General features: G+C 38.7%; 1 protein-coding gene across 1 annotated transcript in view; it reads right to left on the reverse strand.

Moving 5' to 3' along the window:
- The window catches only part of Man1a1 (mannosidase alpha class 1A member 1), a 174,384-nt gene that overhangs the window by 66,528 nt on the left and 82,563 nt on the right, over nt 1–25,293 (reverse strand). Inside the window, exon 5 of the mRNA XM_059272584.1 lies at nt 5,570–5,664. Within this exon, the coding sequence (XP_059128567.1) occupies nt 5,570–5,664 (95 nt within the window). The remainder of the gene's footprint in view (nt 1–5,569; nt 5,665–25,293) is intronic.

Raw genomic sequence — 25,293 nt, forward strand, 5'->3', positions numbered from 1 at the left:
CTTCCCGCCCATCATTTCACTTATAACTTTGATTCCTCTCCATAGAAACCTTTGTATACCTCTGAGTTCTGTGACAAGGGTAGGATGAAACTGGCCATTTTCCTGACCACCAGCTTCAGGGATTTCCTCCCACTCACCCTCCTCGCCTATGTACAGGCAGTTGTGGGTTATGCAGAACCAAACATTGGTGGTAAGAGTTGTAATATTCTAATTCGTGACATCATCACTAGGCATACCACTTTAAACATCTTCAAGTAAGGTTGATTTGTATTTTCTGGGAAGTAGCAATGGCTAAGCAAATTAAATAGCTAAAAGACAGAAACCTAGTATAACAAAACAACCAATCCAGAGCCAATCCAAACTCACAAAAGGAGGTCCGCCTAAAATACTTAGAAAAACTCCTTCTTCTGGAGTTCGTAGAACTTGTTTTTGAGTTCCTAAACGATCCATGGAACATAAATAACGCATGAAGTGTCAGGTAAAGCTCTGAGTTTATACGCATGCTTAGATCACTGGTATAAACCACTGCAGGATAATTAAGCAATATGCTGTCTGGTAAGGTACTAGGAAGTCATTAAGTCAGCTTGCTCTCCTTCTGCTCGGAAAATGTTTATTGATATTCTTAATATCACTCCTATGAAGTTAAAGTACGGAACTGTATTCAGCTTCATTTTGAAAACACAATGCACTTCTTTTAAAGCTGAAACCAGAAACTTTAAAAAATGGGATTCAAATACAATAATGTTGAAATATATATGCCAATTACCATGTAAAGTCATAGTAAGACATTAAAAAACATTTTAAAATTATTTAGGCCACTAAGCAGTCTTCAATAGTTTGTCTATTAAAACTCCCAAGTATAATATCTATGTATTTTTACACCATTCAAGTATCACTTCAGTAACTCAGTAAGGGGGTTATCACTATTCATAGAGGATAATCTTTCTTTGTTAGAAAACATTAAGCTATGTATTATTTCTAATTAAGACCGTGTTTCAGGCAAAGAAATTTATAATTTAATTATAAGAGCATAAACTACAATGCAACTCATAACAGTATGTGCTTTGCCAGATAATTAAAATAGTGGATACATAAAGCTTTATCAAGGGGGGGGGACAGGTGAGGGAGCTGTGCCTCATTTATCACCTTGTAGAGACTAATGAGACTCTAAAGAGAGAGCAGTCAGGTCCCAGCACATCCCCTGATGGTGAGCAATAAAAGCACACACTGCAGACAGTCCCACTAACTTAATATACCCACCCTGCAAGTGTTGGTTCAGAAAATCCACAAAGAGAGAGAAGTGATAAAACAATATGGCCAAAACTAACTCATTTATCAAGAGAGACAGAATAATTATTAGGAATGCCCAGACTGTATGTCTGGTGATAGAAATGAATAACGGGCACATTAACTACATTATTTTAAATTAAGAACACACTTTAGAAAACCAAAAATCTAATATCAGTCTTCACTACATCTAAGCTTGAATTATGCCTAGAAATAAAGAAATGATAAAATGCTTGGTTTTGCAAACCGCATAGGTGAGTTTTCTGTGGCAAGCTGGAAAAAAAAAGTAAATGCACAGGTCCCCTTGCTAACAGTAGTAACGAGATCAGACATCAAACTTTGACGTTTTGTCATTAAAGAAACTGGGTTATACAAAAATCTAATCTGCTAGCATGACATTGGTTTTCGTTTGGCAGAGACATTGTGTGACTTACACAGCCTCCTTCCACAGCTGTGCTGGGGAGGCAGGCATGCTAGTCTAGTTAGCTCTTGTAACACCTAGGCTATCTATCCAATGATGGCTAGCTACAAAATCACAATTCCAACTCATTCACAGTTAAAATGAAGCTCTTGAATTAAGAATTTGTTATAGGTGCAAGAAAAGTCCGCTGCTGAGCCCTCCCCCCCCCCATCACAGTAATGTTTGGGATAGATTTCCCCAGACAGCATATAAGTAAATTAGGTTCTCTACATATTTTCCAGTTTACATAAATAACGAAATCCAATTTGGTCTATTGGTATTTTGGCTCCAAATATATAAACCTTCCCAATCCAAAATACTGCTTGTTTTAAATTCAACCCAGTAAGCAGTTATCTTTGCTTGGCAAAAACTATCCTATATTTGTAAATTACAACGTGAGCATACAATACCACATACAAAATATATATTCTGCTCTAACAATCAGGCTGTGAATCCGCAGGGAGTGGGCCTGTCTGTCATCCTCTTCAATAAAACCAAGTGAACAGAAGTAGAAAATCTTCCCGAGATTTAGAACGGAATACCATCAGAGCAGAGACACAAAGAAACGCTTATTTTTGTCAAAGGAGAAGTAAAGAAACCAATTATCTGTAGGCGACAACCTGGATATTAGAGGACCGTGCACAAGTAATAGCAATAAGTTCGCATTTTTGTGAGTGTTGGCAAAGAACAGCATTCCTATTTTCAAAATTGAGAAGTGCTGCATTAGAAGAGCACAGCCATCACTCAAGGCTTCCTTCAACATAGCTCGTGCTGCCTTCCAAAGCCAGTCAACAATGACTACCCCTTCTATTCTACAACGTGTCCCCAAACTCCCCCAGCCCTTTCTCCATCTACATACCTTGGGCATTCTCCAAACATTCTCTTGTTTTGAGAAGATAATTTAAAAAATATGATTTTGTTGGACCTGATTTCCCATTTTTTTTTCCTTTAAAACATTTACTAGTGACAGCCTTCAGAAATGAGAAAAGCCCCTTGCCAGCTGTCCCTTACCTTGAACCTCACCATGATCGTAGACTCAGGAAATAGCACACTGATAAATACCAGCAACCACACTGGGAAAGCATGCTGCAGGTATATGCAAAATGCCATTTTCCCCCTTATCCGAAAATTTTTCAGTGCTAACTCAAGCTTTTCAGCAGGAAAGAGACTGGGTTCAATTAATGTATTTTAATTAGACAAATGAATATGAAGAATCCTACTCTAATTTTGCCAACGCTTATTTTGTGAATTTGGGTTACACCATTGCTATTGGGTACACAGGAATGAGAGGGAATAAAACATTTAAAGGTGAAAACAACAATAACAATGCTCATCTAAGTTGGCAAACAAAACAAAACAAAACAAAACAAGCAAACACAAAAAACAAAAACAACAAAAAATATTCCTGTCAGCTGCCGGATGATTACACAATTTCCTTTAGTTTAAATGAAAACATTTGGGAATATATAAATGAAAATGATCACTTTAAAAACATATACAATTGTTTTATAATCTTTGAAACAATGCCCTAATGCAAAATATTGTTCAAAATAGGGACGGTATTATGAAAAATCGGACTGTCCCAGATAATGAATTCTTTACCAGCATAAATACTCTCTCTCTCTCTCTCTCTCTCACACACACACACACAATTTAATAAGTATTTCTTTGTGTACTGAAAAAATATTTCTGTAGTATGCTAAAAACAGATTTTAAGAAAAAATCCACTTCATTATTAGAAATAAAACACGAAATAGAGTAAAGTTAGTAATATTCACAATTATTTCAAGAGCCATCACAACCAATTAAATGCTATAATACCCAGTTCAGCATATGTAAAGTAGGTCCAAACTCTACCTGCTGGTTTTAGGAAATCTTTGTTCAACTTCAGAAAGCCACAGGATTGGCTCCAATGAATCTTAGTACAAGATAGAGCCATCATCTACTCTAGGTTCTTAAACACAAGCCTCAGGTCCTAGGTGGACTCCCAAGGTATGTTAGGGTTTTGGAAATTGGTATCATTTGATTTTCTAAGGAATATACATTTCATCAGAAGAGGTTCCCGTTGGTCGATCAGAACTTAGTTTGTGAATCTGAAAACCAAAGTCACCAAAAGTCACCAAAGAACTACTGAATGAGCCTACCTTTCAGTTTATACAGGGGCCTGCAGGATTTAAAGAGATGGCTCGAAACAAAACCTTGAAGAGGCTGGAGAAAACCTAGAAGAAGCAGGTCTCTTGCTAATCAATTAGTATACCATTATGCTCATATCAGCTTCCTCACAGGGCCAGGGGAGGGAAAACGAGCCAATTGTACAGGGGTTTTGTGACCAGATCTTATTGGCTACAAGGAAACAGTATCTTGGTCAGAATGTTACCTAAAAATATCAAGTCTGAAGATACAGGAGATAACAGAAATGGTCTACATGAGCTAAATACAAAAGGTATCCAAATACCAAGCTATAGCAAGCCAAGCTCAGCTGCAGTCCTGCCTTGAGATCCTGCAGAACACGGCAAGATAATGCAAGTTCCCACATAGAGCCTCAGAAGCCCTGGTGGGGAGAACAGATCTTGAGCTAGCATGCTAGCTGGTCGAGAAACTAGCTCAATTTATTATTTAATAATACTTAATAATTCTTAATAATACTTAATAATTCAATAGCCCTATAGTGTGACTTCCCTGTCTTTCTGCTTCAGCATGCCCCAACCTGCTTTATATACAGACACACAGATTCACTTAACAAGTCAGACACAATTTCAAAATTTAGTTAGTAATTTATAAATGAAAACAAAACACAGAATCTTGATTTTTTTTTTTTTACAATCGCACAATGATTCATTTCTATGATTTTTTTCATGACTAACTTGGGGATGAAGTGTCACTACAATCATTAATTATGTGTTCTAGTTCTGTCAAACTACTCTGTGTGATCCTTGTAGTGTTTCTAAGGTAAACAAAGCATTTCTGTGGACACGCCTGTGTGTAGACACAAACACCTCAGCACACACTCTGGCACTGTCATTCACTTTCTGTCTGGTCTGATAGATTTCAAACCTCTCTGTGACTCTAGTTCCCTATGAACAAAATGGAGAAACAACTGGAGTGATTATATTGGTTGGGATCTTCTGAGGGTGATATGTGCAACATCTGTAAGAACCTATTACATTTTATGTTGGTCATTACAGCTTAAAATGAAATTATTTAATTGATGAACTACTAAAACTACAATGAAAACTCAACTCACTCCCTGGGAGAACACTAGAAAGCATTTGGTTAGCTTGTTTGTTTGTTTTTAATTAATTGAGACAGCATGCCAGTTTTCTTTACGCAAAGGGGCTGGTTGATCTGTCAATGAACCTGCTCCATTCCTTCTTTACAACTGCAGGCCTGGCAGTCTTAGCTGCTCCCAGCCTCATGTATTCAGATAGCCCTTTTAAATGTCTGATTAGTCTAAGTGTTATTTCTCTGCAACATCTCCATCTCCAACAGTAAACAACCCTAGGGATTTGCTTAAGTGCAATGCTTTGCTGACTGCTCTTAGTATTTATGGAGTGGGACAGTTTCACTAACACAAGGGCACTATAAAACAGAGACAACTTCAGCTCAAGTCTGCTTTACATGACTCTGTTAGGAGTATGTTAGCTCACGGACAGGAGACCATCCAAGGCCATAGAACCCTGAAGGGCTAAGAGCTTCCAATATAATTCTAAGACACTCAGTTGGGGTCCACTGTCAGCAAAGTGCATGTAATTAACCATTTCACGAGGCCACAATCTCAGATATTCCACCTTAAAGTATGTTGTTGAAAATGAAGACTTTTACCTTTTCATATTCAGCAATGCCCAAGGTATTCCAGAAGGAGTATGAAATGCAGGTAGCAATTTTACCCCAAGTTCCACTGCTTTCTTTCGAAATATCTGAAAAGTTAAACAATTACGTAAGCTACTATTGCAAGTAAAACATAATGTTCTCCACTATTAGCCATACTTAGCACTTTACTTTGCAACTTATCTGAAACAGCAGCTACTAGAGTAAGAAGTGATCCGGGGGCCAATGCACTGTGGGGTTCTGACGCCCAACCTTAGTTATACCTTAGTATGAGGGAGTGAATGGAGCACAATTCAGACACGTGTGTCTCACTTCCTCAATCTTAATTTCTACTTTGAGTCTGCTGTTTCAGGCATTTGGAAGCACCAGAGATAATCCAAGTCATTTCTACGTGTGTGCCAGGAGGCGAACTCACTGGTTTTGGACAACATTACTTACATGGAGAACTAGAAGATCTGCCCTAGACACAGTATCTTACTGGGGCGTAAGGCCTAAAGAAGTTTTAGAAAGACATATCTGTATGTTATCTAAGCCCTTGCTGTTTTCACTTTCTAGGATAGTAAATGAAATAGGTGAATGTTAAATGAGGTATAGATTCTTCCCGGAGTGTGGTAGGAAGAGGATTCCCATGAATCCTCAGAACACAGATAAGTAAGAGCTGGGGATGGCCAAATCTTCCAATGTTCAGGTCAGTCAGCAAGGCTCTACTGTGGAGATGGCCTTTAGATGAATGGGTACCACACTGACCTGGGGCTACTAAGCGAACGGGGGAGGTATCAGGACTGGCCGTGGACTAACACAGATGGATGCATGATGAACCTGCAGGATAATAGTGTAGCTTGTCTGACCAAATGGGTACACTGGCAGATAGGGTGGTATCCACAGTCTAGGTCAAAATCATGGAGAATCATAAATTCAAGAGTAAGATTTTTTTTGTTGTTAAAATTAAAATAATGAAGTGTTTGGAAGCAAATTCGGTTGAATTGTGCTTTAGGAAGATTGATCAAAAATGTCACTTGTTCAGTCAGTTTTTCAAGGTACTGGCAGATTCACTAGCAGCTACAGCACCAAACTGGTCTCTCGTCCCCTCACCTTCAAACTGTATGACTTCATCTGGTACACTGTTCACTCCTACTTTCTCCTCAACATGGAAAAGACTGAACATATAGTATGGGCTTGTCATGGAAGTTCTGTGTCTCTTCCCCAGAGAGAAGAGCTCCTCAAAATTCCTATTCCAAGACCTGAGCCTCTCTAAAGAGAGAACCAAGGACTTGGGCTCCGGAAAGGAGGGTGACCTAGTCACTCTAACATGGAGACCCCCCCCCCACACACAAACTCTACTCTTTCAGAGTCTAAGTCTCATTTAATAATGAAAGTTAGAAAGAAAGTTGCAAATGAAAACTCCAGCAATCAACTGAGGCAAACCAACATACACTGTGTACAAATAAAAGCACATATATTTCTAGTACATAGAAAGAACAAATAGAGGCCATTAGCCCCACAAGTTACCAACTGTCATCAAAAGAGACATGGAAAGAAAAGAATAATAATAAATATTATAAAATAGATCCATGGTTTCATTCTTCCTTCCCATTCCCTGAGAATTCCAGGCTGTCTTCCATGGTAAGAATTTATGCTACCACTGCCTGGCCATCTGTGGACTTTCTGGTTTCCACCCAACTTTTAAAACTGTTAATTAACTCCTTTTCAAGACAGTTACATAAGATAGAAGTCAAACTATGCAATTAAAACACCATCTTGGATATAAGCATATGGTGTGCGAGCTAAAGGCTTGGGCTTTGAAGGCACAATGCCTGTGTTTGAATCTCTGCTATACTGTTTCAAGTTGATTCATCTTGGCCCAATTGCTTAATCTCTCTGTACCCAAGATTTCTTGCCTAGAAAATGCAGATAACAGCAGCATTTGCTTTTGCAAAGTTGTGGAGAGACATAAACAAGTTATTACATTTATGGACCTTAGAACAAATATTGCTCACTCTATAAGTTGGGTATAGTTTTGATGATCATAACAACATACATCTCCAAGGGCTTTCCATAGTTACTGTCTGAGGCTATTTCTTTATATAATCCTGTTTGGGTCAGAATTATACTTCCCCACCTCCAAAGCTTAATTATGAGCTCAAGAGTTAAGCTCCATGTTCTCATCCCATAATCACATTCCCATACTCTTCCCACTCTTTTCTTTGGCTCTTCCCTTCTATTTTTTAGAACACATCACAATTTGGGTATCTTGCTGTTTTCTGAAACTTAATCTGCCCCACACTGAGTTAGTAATTGAATATCCCAGATAAACTTGCCTAGTTCCATCACTGATGATGCTTAGTGAATCCCTTGGACTTGGTGTTTGATTTATTAACCTTTACTCATCACCAGACCTAGCAGGGTTAATTCTGGAGTGTCCTGTGCACAGCTCACCTGAAGATAAGTATAGGCCCTGTTCTCACCACCAGGTAAAATAAAAAGGATGATTATAAAAAAGTTTTTCTATCCTAGCCATCAGGGTTCCTCATTTCCATTAAGCTGTATAATTTTAACATTTTTGTTTAAAACAAACAAACAAACCAGGATGATTTTGGCTATTCTACTATCTCTGTAACAACTCCTATGACTCAGGCCTGGCTATCATCTTTGTTCCCTCAGAGGTTGGCTGTGACTTGTGAGACTTCACATTACAGATTTCTGTTCAGGGTCTGACAGTGGCACAGTCTTCGCTTAGCCAGTTCTCTGGTTTTACTGCCTCCTTTGAGCCCATCAAATCCATTCCTTCTCCAAGGCCCAAGTCAATTCTCACCTCCAAGATCCTTGCCTTCCATGAACGCCAGCTCTGACAGCTTGTGCCACACAATGAGGTGTTTGCAAAGGCATGCTATAGATCTCTAAACGTTTTCTTATACTTTCATGGCACCTAACAATTTTCTTTGTTTTTCTGAAAGTAGAGAGGTTTCATTTTGCCATCACTCCTTGTTTTACAGCAAGTCCAAATTTAATCACTTTGCATTTAAATTTATTAAGAGCAGCACAGTATTCATCTGCAGAAAGACAGGTTTGTTCTCAGTCAATGGATAGGGAAGTGGTGACTTTCCAGTTCAGATGCTGGTCTGCATGGGGTCTGCTCTCTGAAGGCCCAGCTTCTTCTTATCTTTGGGAATCTATTTAAATATCCCTCTCAAGAGAGTTCTTCCAAACAGCCCCTCCCAAAGTTGCCCATATTCCTTCGGTGTGTGTCACAGAACTGTGTACGCTTCTGTACTTACTTATCACGTTATAATTACGTGTTTGCTTTCTTGTTTGTTGTTTTGACAACCCAACTAGATATCAGCCTAAGAAGAGCACGGGCTGAAATAAAATGAAACATCACACCACAGCAACACAGGAGCTGGGATTCAAACTGCCCATTTAATAAGTGAATGACTGAATCCAAGGTTAATTTACACGTCTGAGGCAGCACAGGGGTAAGACACCACTGACTTTTTACAGTGTTGGCAATGTGAGTCAACACAGGTCAGTTTGCTCCTGTCATCAAATAAATTATCTCAGGAATTCTGGAGTCTCAACTCTGGGTGTAATTATGGGAAAATGATAAGGCAGTTTTGGAGAAAAAAAATTAATTACCCCATTGATGCTTTAGGTAATAAACGATACTCCATTTCAACTCTCATTGTTATTTCCTGCTATTTAAATTTTTTTAATATAAAATTTATTTATGTGTACCACATGTGGTCAGTGCTGCTGGAAGCGAGAAGAAGGTGACAAGTCCCCTGGAACTGGAATTACAAACAACTGTGGACTGCAATGTGGGTGCAGAGAATCAAGCCCAGATCTCCTTGAGGAGCAGCTAGTGCTCTTAGCTGCTGATTCACCACTCTAGTTCTCTTCCTGCTGTTTAGAGAAAAGGCACTCGAAAGAAGAATCAAGACTCTAAAAGAGAACATCCTTCTCTCTATCATGATGGGCACATCATAAAACTAGCTTATAAAATTAACACTGTTAAAAGAGTGAGGGAGACACATCGCAAATCATTCTAAAGGGCAATTAAGCTGTAAGTGGCCCGTCTCGGGTGATGTGCTGGACATGAAATTATTACAAAGCACACCAGAAGGAACTTTGGTATTCCTTCAAGGGGCACATCATAATGGCACAAAGAGGGCTGGTTCCAAGGACCCGGGGTCCAGGGTTGACCCTGCTCCTGCTTCAGCATCTGACTTGACTTCCCCAGCATAACAAGAAAGTTGGCTGACAACTTTGGTGTTTGCTTTATCATTAGGAGAAACTCTTGCCTAGCTGTCACCAAACTAGAACTATATTCCTGACCATTGGTGTATCTGTGTGTGTAAATAAGAAGCAAAATGAACGTCAACTTTTTAAAAGGTTCCGCTAATGTATCACCAAATTCTGAGTCAATCTTGGTTTCCAAGGTTTGTTGGCACTAAATTTATCAGGGAAGATTCAAATGGAGAAGGCAAGATGACAGCTCATAAAATGCAACCCTGCTTACAACCGAGGACTTTCTATTCCCTCATCCTTCCGTTCCTAAAGACCACTAAAAGAGAACAGTTTTTAATAACCACCCAGCAGTTTGAGACGGGCAGACATCTCATGATCCAACAAGAGTTTTCAAAACCATTTTGTGTCACAGAAATTCTGATTGCATTCATAGCAAAAGTCAAAACCAATATAATTTGCTGAGAGAAGGACAGCAATATGATGAAACAGCTTCTCAAGTAACCTTTCAGGCATGTAACTAACAAATATCTTTAAATAAGAACATTAATGGCCCAGAGCTAAGAATTTCAGAACGAACACATCAAAACCGCATCTTTTCATTACATTTAAGAAACATCACCTTAGTCTCTTTGAGCTTTGGTTCAATGTTTTAAAAACTCGAAAAGTTAAACTCCATCAAGTGAAACATTAATCTCTTTACGCTACCCTTATAGACAGGATCAGACAAGGCTATGAACAAGATGTACTGCTTTCCTTGTCTTTCTAAGTCTACAGTTCCCCCAAAGAACTGTAGGACAGTAATATACACTCCAGAGCAAAGAGTAAGGGAAGAAGAGATGTATAAGAACAGATGGCTGCAGAGGGGAACACTTTTACCCGGCATGCTCCAGTTTGGAATGTACACACGATATCAAAGCCTTTCTTAAAATGCTCATGCTGAAAACTTCCGTGTCAAAAGATCAAACACTAATTCTCCATTAACACAAACAGAGTTTACCTATTATTCATTTTTACCTCATACAGCCTTCAATGAAAAGGTGTCATCACACCTATGACAAATATCACCTTGCAGAAAATAAGTGAACTGATACATCATTAAGTGTGGTGATTAAGTTGCACATAAAAATGAGCCAAGTTCAGCCATTCAACCAATTTGTACTCAGAAGATGCTCTCTGGTTTTTCTTATTTAGGGTTAAACTTCAAAAATTTTAACTATTATAATAAAGACACATAGGTGAGCTAATTCAGCAGAACTTAAAACTCAATGTCATCAGAAGTCATTGGTCTCCATACTCCTATAGGTAAAGACCTTCTATTCGGCTTAAATGTTTCTATGGTTTGCTCACAACTCTATCAGTGCACAGCCATCTCTGATTCATGTCATTCATTTTTAATACGGTGTGCATGTGTGTGTGTGTGCATGTTCACATGTGTGTCTGTGTACACATGGGTGTGTGTGGGTGTGCATATGCAGGCCAGAGGATGACGTCGGTACCTTTATCATTCTCCATTTAACTCTGTTTTAAACATTTTTTTAAGTGTGCATGTGTGTGCAGGTGCCTGGACGCATGTGCCTTGGCATGTGTGAGTGTGGAGATCAGAGGACAACTTGTGGGAGTGAGTTGTCATCTTCTACCGTGTAGGTAGGTTCCAGAGATCAGGCCTTATGGAAAATGCCCTTATCTGACGATCTAGCTGACACTGCTCTCTATTTACATGGCTAAGTCTGACCAATTCAGTTAGTCCAGCTTGTCATCTTGCCTGGGAATCCCGTATTTGCCTCATGGGCCCTGAGATAACAGGCAGGCCACTACACCTGCCTAGCTTTTATGTGGATGCTGGGGAGCTGAACTTGTCTTTACACTTGCATGGTATACTTACCTGGCAAACAGCTTATCTACTGAGTTACCTCCCTGGCTCTCTTGCAATTCTTTTGACCCACAGGGACTATCCCGTGTGTGTCCCACCTATGTGTTCCTCTTTCCGTATCTTTCCTTTAGTTGATCAAAACCCAAAGCTGGAGAATTTTTTAAACTAAAAGCTTTACTTTACTTATTGACCTGTACTATGATTTCATTTAAAAACAGCTTTCCTGTAATTTTCCTATGCAACAATTCAATTTTTAGCCTTTGAGTAATTAGGTGAAGAGAGCGTTGTTCATTTTCCTGAAAATTTAAACCATTAATGTCTCTTCAACTTTTCGTAGAAATGATGTGCACGGTTTTTGGCCCATAAGCATGAGTCACAGCCACAGAGAATCCCTTTAGATGCAGTATTTCTCAAAGTACAAAGTTTTAAGTGAAATAAGAAACTTCAGATTTTAATATAAAAATACAAATGCAGATACTCTAGTGAGTAGGCATTTTAGATTTCTTCAGAACTGGGGGTCTAATCCAAGGTATTGTACATGCTAGGCAAGCTCTTTACCAGTGAGCTATTTCCTTAACCTAATCTAGAAAAGATATTCTTTTTTTCATAAAAAATTTAACAGCTAGTGAAGTTTTAAAACCAAGTTGCTTTTATGCTTTCCTGTAGTCAAAATGAATAAATGTTGATAAATGAATAAAATTGCATGGATATTGATTTTTTTTTTCCCTGAAAGAGGATGATTTCATTGCCTAGCACTTAAGAGGAGAGGATTTAAAGTCAGGGGGCAAGAAGGAAAGGAGAGAAATATTGGTGAGAATTCCATCTTCTGTTCAAGGGCAGGCAAGCTCCCACTACATCACCTGGGCAGTGTCCCCTGCTGCCTCCTCCTAAAACAAGTCCTGTGGGTTCCCTGAGTGCACCGTGTCAAGGTTGCCTGGTAACTGGGAATCAGACACTGTAGTTCAGCATTTGCTAGTCCCTAACTCAATACGACAAGAGGGGTCCGATTGCTGCTTTTCTCTTTTTGTCAAATGAGGACAGCAGAGCAGAACTTGTGCGTTATTTTTCTGTTGTATAGGACATGGTTTTGAGACACAGTAAGCACACACACCTGTGTGGTGGGATATTTGTACACCGTGTGAAGATGTATTGCTGTGATTGGTGTAATAAAAAGCTGAATGGCCAATAGCTACGCAGGAGAGATAGGTGGGACTTCCAGGGAGAGAAAGGAAGAGGAGGAGGAATATAAATGCTCAGGAGACACCAGGAGACACAGAGAGGAAACAGGAGGGGCAAGATGGAAGAGAAGTAACGCCACGTGATAGAACATAGATTAATATAAATGGTTTAATTAAGTTATAAGAGCTAGTTAGGAACAAGCCTAAGCTATAGGCTGAGCTTTCATAATTAATAAAGAGTCTCTGTGTCATTATTTAGGAGCTGGCTGGTGGGACAGGGAAAGATTCGTTATAGCCCTGATTATTGGTGTGACAAAGACTATTAGAGACAGAATAAAAGCAAAACAAGATTCGTCATTCAAGGGTACTCATAAGCAGGAAGGTAAGTCTGATGTTTTACACAAAATCACGGAAGCATCAATATACAGCATAAGATATAAAGTAAACCCAAATATAGGATAAAAATAAAATTAAATGGTACAAACTTGATTGTGGAAATGAAAGAGGACTGGTGGAGAGAGGGGGCGGGGATTGGAGACATGGAACTTACTGCATGGGCAGCTGCATCATTACTCGGGGTGGACATACACTTGTTTGCACACATCTTTAGGTTCAATGTGGAGGACATGAGATAAAGCAGAAGTGGAAAAGAAGGCACACACAGCTCATTGTGCTGTGGAGCACATCGTGAATATGAGTGACAGGTCAGAAAACGTCCAGAAAGGAACGGATCAGGTAAAACCAGTCAATGTCCTTAACAGGGAGGGAAGTCAATGTTGGGTGTCTTGGAAGTCCATTTTCTACCTCACTGCCTCCCAGTTACAGCAAATAGATGTCTGGATCATCAGGCTCCAGGAGAAAGCAAGTTTGCTGTTCTCATTGGCTATGAATTATAAAAGTCAAACACACATGGATGGAAATACCAAGAAAATTCTGGGCTATCTGATAGATGTGAAATCTTGACAAGCAATTCAGGTCCTCTTTTAAATTTAGTTTATTTAGTGTGTGTGTGTGTGTGTGTGTGTGTGTGTGTGTGTGTGTGTGTGTGTGTGTGATGTGTGTATATGGGTGTGCATGTTGGGACTCTCTCCTTCCATCTTTATGTGGATTCCTCGGGTTTGAAGGATGTGTGGCAAGTGCCTTTACCCTCCGAGTCATCTCACTAGCCCCAGTTAGGATCCTTTAAAGCATTTACTCAAAATGGGGCCTAGAAGGAAGCCGTGTGATGAATGTTATCTGTCTTTCAAATCTGTATTCAATATGAAAGTTACAAATGCACAGAAAAGGCAAAGGAACTATGCAGGTTTTAGCATTACTCTGGGACTTCATATTGCATTATTTCCATATTAGACTTTCAACTTCCAAAAAAACTTTCTGAGAGTAATAAGTAATAAACAATAAGAAGAAAAATGAACACTGGCGTGAGAAGCAATGTCATTGCTGCATCTAAAGATGGGCTGTCAAATTGCTCATTCCATCACAACTGATGTTTCAAAGAAGGGCAAATCATCAACACGGTGTTTGGAAAAACACACAGCATACAAGGAAATGCACTTAATATTAAGCATGCCAAATAGTTTTCAATCATACATTTAACATCAAAAGAAAATAACTTTGTTTCAAAAAAAAATATAATGCCTGCTACAGCAACAGAGAACTATGAAACTTCATATCTTATTTAGTGATAACTTCTAATAGATTTCTATGGAATCTACCCTATAGCAATTATTACCCGATGCATTAGCGTGGACATACCAACTGGTCTACTTGCCAGTGCTTTTGACAGTAGGCATCACAAGCTATTTGAAATATAGATACATATCTGGGCTTGTAAATACTTATTTGATAAAATGAGATAGAAAGCCAAGAGCCTCATCTCTGTAGTCCCCGACACTTTTGAGTTATGAGGCATTCCATGCCAGTGAATTTTCCCAGTGAACCTCACCTCACCTTTTTATTTATATCAGTTTTAAAAGCCAGTCTATCTGCTCTTCTTGATTTAATGAGACACACAGCTATCCCGACTTGGTGACTCAGCATTCCTGTCCTCTTTAGATACTAAATAGGGACCAGGTGATGTAGTTTCTTCACCTGAACGGTCTGTATGATCCTTAATGCTCATCGAAACCCCTTGGTGCCTCAGTTTCTAAGTACGTGGATGGGGAATCATTTTCCCAAATCAGAAGATGGCTGTGATTAAATGCACGAGAGCTTTTTAAAGGGCAATAATAGTTACCATCATCTTTCTTTGCTGTACGATAGTGGCTCCCTCAGGAATAATAGACGGTATTAGGCTTTTCGTACACACACTAAATGGTCCAAAAACTGCTGAGCTTTTATGCCTGTTTTCTATGGCCCTGCTTATTCTTTCTGCTATTAGCTATCAGTTCATTACAATAAAGACTTCTCATGTGGTAGCATATTTATTTGCTCTCCTCTGAGTTGCAGATTTCTTATGTGAACAGTTGTCTGCACGAGGGCCTGGGGATAAGTCTCTTGTTTCTTTTGTGTCTCCTTTTACACTGAAGGGCACGAGCTTCAGAACACGTGACCTTCTGAGCTCGTGCCACACTTTGAACTATTAACTCTGCAGGTATGAAATGGAATGAATTGCTATACTTACTTGCAGTGACAGTTTGAAAACTTATAAGTGAAACGCCTATACACACATAGATTTTTGCTTGGTTTGTATTTGTGTGTACATGTACGTTTGTATGTGCCCATGTGAACGGAGGTCACACGTGTAACAGGTGTGTCTATGGGTCAGTGGTCAAGGTTGGTGTCCTCTTCAGTTGCTTTCTACCTTATTTTTTTTTGTGATAGAGTCTCTCGCTGAACCCGGAGCTCACCAGTTTGGCTAGGCTGGCTAGACAGCAAGCTCCCTCACCAGCACTGAGACGAATGACATGTGCTGCCATGCCCAGTTTCTGACATGGGTTCTGAGGACTCCAGCTCACGTCCTCAGGCTCATTCCCTCCGTGCTTTACCTAATGAACCACCTTCTCCAGCTACAATTACTTTTTTAAATGCACAGTATTAAGCTACTCATTTTCTATTCTACCTAAGCGGATACACATCTGTCTGTTTGCGGGTCATCACAATGGTCTTGTGGTTTTGATTTCATTCATCATACACCATACCTAGACTGATTTGGGGCATCAAGTTTATAATTTCATGCAGAAGATGTACGGATATTTTAATTTATCAGCTGGTGCTGCCACTACAAAGAAAATTTGGCACTGACGTTATTTTTGTCTTAGTTTGTGTCCTTTCATGCAATTTCACTTACCTCTCAGAGCCTCACTTCCTCATTTCAGAAACGGAGAAATGCATCTTAGATAAGTACAACTTAGATAAGTTCTTTTTTCCTCCACCCCAAATTAAAATTTTAATTTTTCCATTACAAAATGAATACACTTTCATTGTTGAAAAATCAGAAAATTAAGGAGGCCCTCAAATATAGGATGCTATTAATCTTGTTTTCCTAACACAGACATTTTAATACCTTAGGTTTCTACCCTGAATAGTACTGAATACAATTTGAAATGGCATCATTCCACATATACTATGCTCTACGCTTTAAATCTACTCTCATCAACTTAATTTACCCCCTACATAGCAGCATTCCATATTAAGAATCTTCAAACATTTTCTGTAAAGACTTACATGGGAGGTTTTCTGGCATGTTCTCACTGTCCCATGTTTGTTTTCTTTTATAATTCTTTAAAATGTAAGAACCATTCTTAGTTCTTTCAAAAACAAGCCCGAGGCTGCCTTTGTTGACAGCCTGCTGTTTTAAGTCCACAAATACATTTCTGTAATACCCCACCCTCTACTGCTAGTGCTGCGGATCAAGCCCAGGTCTTGTGCATGCCAGGCAAGAGCTGTGTCATGGAGCTATACCTCCAAGTCTGTAATAGCTGTTCATGCCAGGCAAGAGCTGTATCATGGAGCTATACCTCCAAGTCTGTAATAGCTGTTCACAATTCCTGTATGGCACACCAGTAAAAGAACTTTTACAACAGAAATTAGGTAGCTTGTGCATCATGAATTCATAATTTAGGTTTTGACTGTTTTGATTATAAAAATGACTCAGGAATGGAAGTCTCCACAGATCCTTATACACATGCACTTTACCAACATAACTATTCCCTGAGGACTGTCTGAATGTGGAGTTTCTGGTTAGAGGACCTTCAGTCACTCATTTACTAACTATTTGCAAGGTCAAAGTATATATGCAAGGTCAAAGTGCACAGGCAAAAAGTGAAATAAATGAGTGTGTCTGAATTTTGCCAGTCCCTGAATGAAGTCAGCTTACTTGACAGCATCTTAAATTTTCTCATTTAGATTAAAAGGGTTTATGATATTTTCACATATCTTACTTCATGACAACCCTGCATATATGCTTGATATATGTTCTAAGAATATCCTACAAGGCTCAGCGACACAGTACCCTGAACTAACAGCAGCTATTCCCAGGATCAAAATAACCTCTAATTCAATGGATTTCTTGGTAGGAAAATTTCAAAAATATCAAATTGAAGTATTTAAGAAGAGCTTTCCTCTTCAACAAACGAAAGTGAATAACAACCAAAGAAATCACAATTCCTTGTCTACTGCAGCTGCTCATGCACCCACTGACAATTTTGTTTTGTTTTTCTGGAATGCTCTTTAAACCCATCGCATGCACCATTTCAACATAATTTATATTTCCTAAATTGTAAACTTTCAAAGAGGAGCCTCTTTTACAACTGTGACCTTTTAAAAATGTCAATTCATTTACTTAGCAAATATTTATTGAGTGCTGATATGCTGCCGTGCAGGCTGCATGAGACATGTGGAATACAGAAGTAAACAGGACAGCTGTGGTCAGTGACTCATGGTAACACAGAAACGAGCCCAAGGAGTGGAACTATATGATACACAGAAAAGGACCAGGAAACAACTTCCATTTCTTCTTCAAAAGCAAATGAAGACGAACACTGAGTACATCCTGCAGTAATCAGGCAAATCCTCATCCTTGGTTTTATTACAGAAAGCTGCCAAATAGATCACAGACTTACAGAATGACAACTCTATTAAAAGCTACAGAGGAAGTTATCATTTATGTGTATCTGAGGATCTTAAATTCAGTTTTTAGATCAAGCAAACTGCTACTAATATGACTAATGCATAAAATACATTCATTGTTGCCGAACTGGTCAGCATCCTCCATCTGACAATCATCCTTCGTGGCTTAAAGGGCAAAAATCAGGAAGACCCTGGGTGTGATCTCCAGCTCAAATGAAAGACAGGAAGGAAGTGGGAGAGAGGGATGGGAGTGGCAGAGAAAGGAAGCTGGATAGGAAGAAAATTAATTTTTAAAAATTTACAGTACAGAAACATCATGTCAACTCCATTGGATAAAGTGCAAATACATTCTCAGGGGTCAGTGATTTCCATATTAAACAACTATGGATGTACTAGTGAAAGACTCAGTATGGATGCTGGAAATTCCATCTACCGGAAAACAGAATAAAATCAGGGCACCGCCATTCAGGCATTAAATTTAGTTACTTTAAGCCAGCATTCTTGGGGGAAAAAATGAGTAAAAATCCTGAGAAAAATAAGCTGTTCATTACACATTAATGATGATAGAAACTCGTGTCATAAACTATTCAGGGTTTTTGAGAAGATGTCTATTATCTGATTTATTTGCTTAACTGCCATTTTCTCAAATGTAAATAAAACCTCTTATAGTTTAATATCCTATTAATAGATATATTGTTCCTAGATTTTAGCATAAGATCTTTTTTATAATATCCTAGACAAGAAATGCTCTTCTTAATTATTGGCCTGGTAAATTAGTACATGGTTTCCTCCACAATGGCACCAGCTAAATTCTGATAGTGATTTTTTTAGCTCTTTTTTGAGAAAAGCATACAGTAGTTGAAGACAGGGCATTTTATGATACCAAGTCAGTGGTTTTCAATGTGTGGTCCTCAGAAAGGCAGCATTGGCATTGGCATTACCTGGGAACTTGGAAGATATGAAGAACACTTCAAGGTTCTACTCAGATCCACAGATCTAGAAGTTGTGAGAAGGAAGACACCTCTCTTTTAACAAGCCATGTGATGCCAAACCTTCCAAATCCTCCCTTTTCAGTCATTCTGAGATGTACGATTCACTTGTATCTCTCATTGCCCTACGGTGCTGTACAACGCTAGAGAAAAAAATTTCTTCACTGAACTATATTTTGGAACCATTACTTCTTTCTCAACATCTCCTCTACGTCTCCCTTTGGACTGAGACACAGACCACAGATGGTGATCCACACAACACAGCAGATTTAGGTTTACAACCTAAGGATGGGAAATACACTGGCTAGAAACCATACTTGAATAGGATTTGTCTAGCACACTGTACCACGCTGCCTCTGTAGTGACAGAGCAATGGTATTAACAATCTTCAAGTTTAGGCTGGGCGGTAGTGGCGCACGCCTTTAATCCCAGCACTCAGGAGGCAGAGGCAGGCAGATCTTTGTGAGTTCAAGGCCAGCCTGGTCTACAGAGCGAGATCCAGGAAAGGTGCAAAGCTACACAGAGAAACCCTGTCTCGAAAAAACAAAAACAAACCCCCCAAAACCCCCCAAACCAACAATCTTCAAGTTTAGCAAATGGCACGAGAGGATGGAGCCACGCGATGCTGAATTTGTAACTTCACCACAGGCTGTTACATTTAAGAGCAAATGGCACAGCCACTTCCTAAGCGAATGGCACATCATCACCCTGAAATCTCAGGTTTTATGTGCTGGCCATTGAGGTTCAGGCATTTATTTTACTGTTAAGTTATGTCTCTAAATCACTTAATAGCATTAGAATGAAAAGATATGGTCAGATTTATGAGGCCAAGAAGGAAAACCCAGTGAGTACTTTGTCCCACAATGAGAATCTAATTATTGGTTCGCAACACAGCATTTATTAGTTTTTTTTCCCCCCTCACTTCAGGCAGACTATGCTGCAAATCAGCATCTAATAGTCTCTGGTTTTAAAAGGCCATTTGCATGTAAAGTAGCTATTTTATCTATTTGTGACAGTTCATAGGTAAAAAGAATTCTATTTTAGCATAGTACTAGTCATACAAGCTTAAAATATTTTTTAAATAAAACTATTTCCACAAGAGCTATGGCAATACTGTAGATTCAGAGCAATGTAATTAGGAAACATTTATAAAAAGAGACATAACTTCCATTGATAATATATTTCGATAGAAATATACAATGTATAATAACAAAACCAAGGTGATGAGCATCTCCTTAAATATTACGAACCATGCTGGGGACCTTTCAAGTCTTCCCTTTCAGGCATTCTGAGATGTACAATTCACTCATCTCTCATTGCCCTATGGTTCTGTACAATTCTAGAAAAAAATTCTCCTCCCTTGAACTGTATTTTGGTACCCACTACTCCTCTCTCAATAGCACCTCTGTCTCCCACTAGTAATCTCTAGTGACCTTCTTGTTACTTTATGTGATCAATTTACTCTATAATAATAGAACAAAAAATTCCAATTTCACAAGTGGGACAAAGACCTTAGGTGACAATGTCTGTAGAGAAGAAAGAGGAACAGTAAATAAGCAAATGAAAAGATGCTCTCCAAATTATTAGAAAGATGGAATCAACACCTGAGATACCAAAGCATACTGATTAGAATCTCCTGAACCTACAGCACTGGCCACACTGATGGTCTTGCTACCAACTGGTATTCTTTGATACTGGTATGGCTACTTTGGGAGGCGGTTTGGTAGTGTCTTATAAAACTGAACACAGTTTTAGCATACAATCTTGGCTGTCATCCTTTTTGGCATTTACCTACAAGAGCTGAAAATTTATACCCACCAAAATCCCTACGCACAAATGTTTATAGATGTATTTTTATGACATACAGAGTATTTACACATCATGTTTGAAGATTTAGATCTGAAATATAATCTGATTTATATATATCAAATTAGTTAAACACTTATAAATCATATGTGTTTATATATATATATATATATATATATATATATATATATATATAATGTAAAACATTAATTAAACATTCTCAGACAGACAGACATAGATACAAAATAAGTCCCAGGAGCTGCCAATGGCCCTGTCCCAATCACAATTCCTTCTTGTTCTACACATAAAATTCACATTCTGGCATATACTGTCCTTATTTCCTTAGAGTGTGACCAACTAATTCTACGTTAGTATACAGATTATTAGATGTTGTCTCACACACACACACACACACACACACACACACACACACACACACCCCAAAACAAAAACAAAACCAAAACCAAAAAACCTTGGCTTCAGTCTCTTTTAGCTCATTGGTTCCTTGTTTATCCCCTTCTTTTCCTTACAATTTGTCTGCACAAAGGTCATTTGAACTACAGGAGACACAACCTGTGTTTTCCTGGCTGCACATACATACTGGAATCTGACAGACCAAAGGCTGATCTTAGTGGTTGATTGTCTTGAGACATCAGTAGCTATTCATCTTGGGTTATAAAAATGAGTAAGTTACTTTCATGGCTCACTTTCACTAATGAATAGGGATAATTGAGAGACAGTTTGCTGTTTACTGTTGGTTCCTGGGGGCAGAGTTGATAGGGGGGAAAAAGATTCATTACTCTTATTGACCTGTTTTCAAGGTAACAAGTTACTTATTAGTCATCCTTTGAAAGTGATCATTTCCCTTCACTTTTCAATATTATTGCAATTCAAACAGACTTAATGAGTTTTATATGCTACATGTCTAGATTTTAAGGAAATTCAAAATCCTAATCTTTGGTCTTTTTCAGTTGACTCTTGAGTCTTGTGACACTACTACAGTTCATCTTTGGTGGCTGCTTCGTGACCTGGCTTGTTGAGCTGTTTTACACCAATCTTCTATATTTCCAGTTTTAGTCATTACTCGACAAAGTGCTGGTTAGTATTACAAGCAAAGTCAAGCTAAGACCTGCATGTTAGAAAATTCTTAGATCCTCAGTTCACCTTTTTTACCCCTACGTCTTTTTTTGAAAGACAAACACACACATGCATGTATACATATTTGCACAACTTTAGATAGAATATCTCATATATTCATAACAAAAATGTCACTAAAAATCAGAATTATGTTAAAAATATTAATACCTTTGCCATATAATTCAGCCATTAAAAGTGTGTGTCTTGGTAGATTTAGGATATTCACACTAGATTAATCCACCAAGATCAATTTAAGAGAAGAATCACTGTATTTGTGAGCACTCACTCCTCATTTACACTCAGCCCTCCCAGCCTATACAATCACTAATCTACAGACTGTCACTATCAGTGGACCCAGTTTAGGATCCTATGACTGACTCATAAAGAAATTCAAATACACATACACATAGACACGCACATGAACCCCCCACCCCCCTCCACACACATTGGCTATTTGAAGCATATTCTCTGGTAGAGATAGCTGAAAGGCTCCTAGAAAGAAGACTTTCTACATGTTTATAATAGTTTGTCTGTGCCCTCTCTTCCAGAAAGTCAGTTTCACTGGGTATAAAATTCATGCTTTCTCATTCTCTTCACAGCTGCTAGAATTCTCTTTGAGTTGGTCATTACAATGGGAATGCATCTGTAACGGAATGCAATCTGCACTGATAATTATGGTAAGAAAAGAGTCAAGGCTGTGGCCATTTCACCAGTAAACATTCAGCACATGTCCCTGACTACTGCTGTAGCTAAAACAGTTCACCATTTTTCTCCTATGGGTGCTTATTTTCTTTAGCATCACCATTCTGTTAACTAGCCAGGTTCTAGTCCTAGTCCATAGAACACAAGTTGTATTGCTGAATGGTCAACTTTTCAACGTCTTTTTCATTTCTAAGTATAGTCATATTTGTATTACCTAGGCATTACAGAATGAGAAGCACAGTTTATCCAGAAAGAGTCATTATTTTAACAGCAACAAGGTAAGTTATGAACTTCTAGGTGTAGGAAGAATATTTCTTCCGCCATATCCTTTATAACATTGTATGAACTTGAAAATCGGTGTATCACCATTCCAGAAAACCAGATTTATGATGATATTTAAAAAAACAATGATTTCCATTATTTTAAATCAGTGAAAAAGATCTTTGTATGAATTAAGGGTTTATTTTGGGTAACACAGCAAGTCAGTAATCAAGCAGGGCCTGAGAGACGAGGCTTCAGGACCTAGAGGCCATGCCCATCCCACTCATATGAGATTTTCTTCAGCTCATTAGGTGACTTTCCCCTTATAATGACACTTTAAGAAGCCCTCTAATTACAAATGGTTTATCTATAGGCAAAACTTGGGCAATTTCCTTTGGAAGTACAATTAGAAGTTGAAAGAGCTTTAGATCATTACTTAAAAGTCTATTTCACTTACAAATTCTCCAGTGGTTAACATCCCATAACACTCAGGGTGGGGAAACACAGTGAGCGAGGAGACAACTGACTTTTTTTAAAGTCACATTGATAGATTCCCTAAAAAACATTAAAATGTTTCAAAAAAAAAAAACCCCAAAAATCCCCAAGTCTTTATACCTGTAGTTTGGCTCTACCAATTCACACTGCAGTCTTATAGTGGTAAATTTGCTTTGCATTTACAGAATAAAATCTTACAGGCTTGACCAAAAAAAAAGATACTTTCTAATTACGTTGAGTTTCCATTGTGAAGCCAGCCCAGGTTTTGATGGGTGAAGCCTCCTCACCAGTTTCTGGTAGCCTGTGTCCTCCCTGTTACGGGCACCTCCTTTATCTCTCAGGCCAGGCTTCCTTTTCTCCCTGGCTTATTACTGAACAGCTTTTCTCCCACTGCCTTCCTCCTCAAGCAAGCATGCATTACTTTTGAAGTTTCTTAAAGGAACACTTCCTGCTTGTAGCAAAAGGAAAAAAAGCTCACCATTATGTCTTCCCTAACACTTCCCTTTCAATTATATCCTGCAGGGAAAGACAAAGCCACAGATGGTGCCAGATGCCTCAGTATCCCCCAAACCCTTCCACAGTAGCAGTGAATACTAACTTTGCCATTATTGGAGCCTAAACACCTTTGGAAAATAACTCTACTCCTTCCACATTTAAATAAAGGAAAATGCAGAGAGACTTCAATGCCACACTAAGAATATTATATGTACTGTGTATTGCTGTGGATATCACTCTGTATAAATAAAACACTGATTGGCCAGTAGCCAGGCAGGAAGTATAGGCGGGACAAGGAGAGAGGAGAATTCTGGGAAGTGGAAGGCTGAGTCAGAGAGACGCTGCCAGCCGCCACCATGACAATCGAGATGTAAGGTACTGGTAAGCCACAAGGCACATGGCAACTTATAGATTAATAGAAATGGGTTAATTTGAGATATAAGAACAGTTAGCAAGCAGCCTGCCACAGCCATACAGTTTGTAAGCAATATAAGTCTCTGTGTGTTTACTTGGTTGGGTCTGAGCGGCTGTGGGACTGGTGGGTGAGAGAGATTTGTCCTGACTGTGGGCCAGGCAGGAAAACTCTAGCTACAGTGTATATTACATCATATCTGGTGTCGGCACGTGTGCATATGTGTAAGCACGTGTAATGAGAGTCACATGACTACAAGCCTCCTTTGTCTTTTCAAGTTGCTTTTGTTAAACTCAAAGCCTAAGTAGTTGGGTCTGAGATAGGTCAAGAATTCAAGACCAATCTGTTTACCTAATCTTCTTATCCATTTTCATGTGAAGTGAGGATACTATCAACAGTCATTCCATACTGCTATAGATGAATAGCCTTCTGAAACAGAAACCTATAAACTGTCTATAAAGAAGGGAATTCAATTATCATTAAGTAAAGCCATTTTCTCAGAAAGGGCCCTCCCTTCTGGGTAGTGGAAGGTGACTTTCAAGACTTTATGCTTTATACCCTAGTAAGATAAGTTTGAAAAAGTGAAATCTTAGAAAAGGTGAGGACAATAGAATGCTAAGACTGAAGTCAAAGTTTACGAGTTTTCCCCCTCCAAGCCTGCTGTGATTTCTACTATTTTTGTGTCCGTTATGGCTACACTATGAAATTCAGATAGAGAAAATAAAGATATCGGGGGAGATCATTGCAGCACAGTGACCAGTATGTTTCCTATGCATTTCTCTGTCTTCCACAGCTGAACTCATACTATATATGCAGTTTTGTAGCTTGCTTTATTTATTACACGGATACCAGCCTATGCCATTAAGTAAACTGACAAGCATACATTTTAAGGGATGCTCAGTAGTCCATGATTTGCTTGCTTCTCCATTCCTTTTCTATGGAATATTTTGGATGCTTTTCTATTTAATGAGAGCACACACTCATTAACTGCTTGACATCTTGAGTATTTCCTTTGGATATACCCCTCAATGTTGAATAACTAAACCTAAGTACATACT

This window comes from Peromyscus eremicus, chromosome 8b (genome assembly GCF_949786415.1).
Source record: "Peromyscus eremicus chromosome 8b, PerEre_H2_v1, whole genome shotgun sequence".
Lineage (NCBI taxonomy): Eukaryota > Metazoa > Chordata > Mammalia > Rodentia > Cricetidae > Peromyscus > Peromyscus eremicus.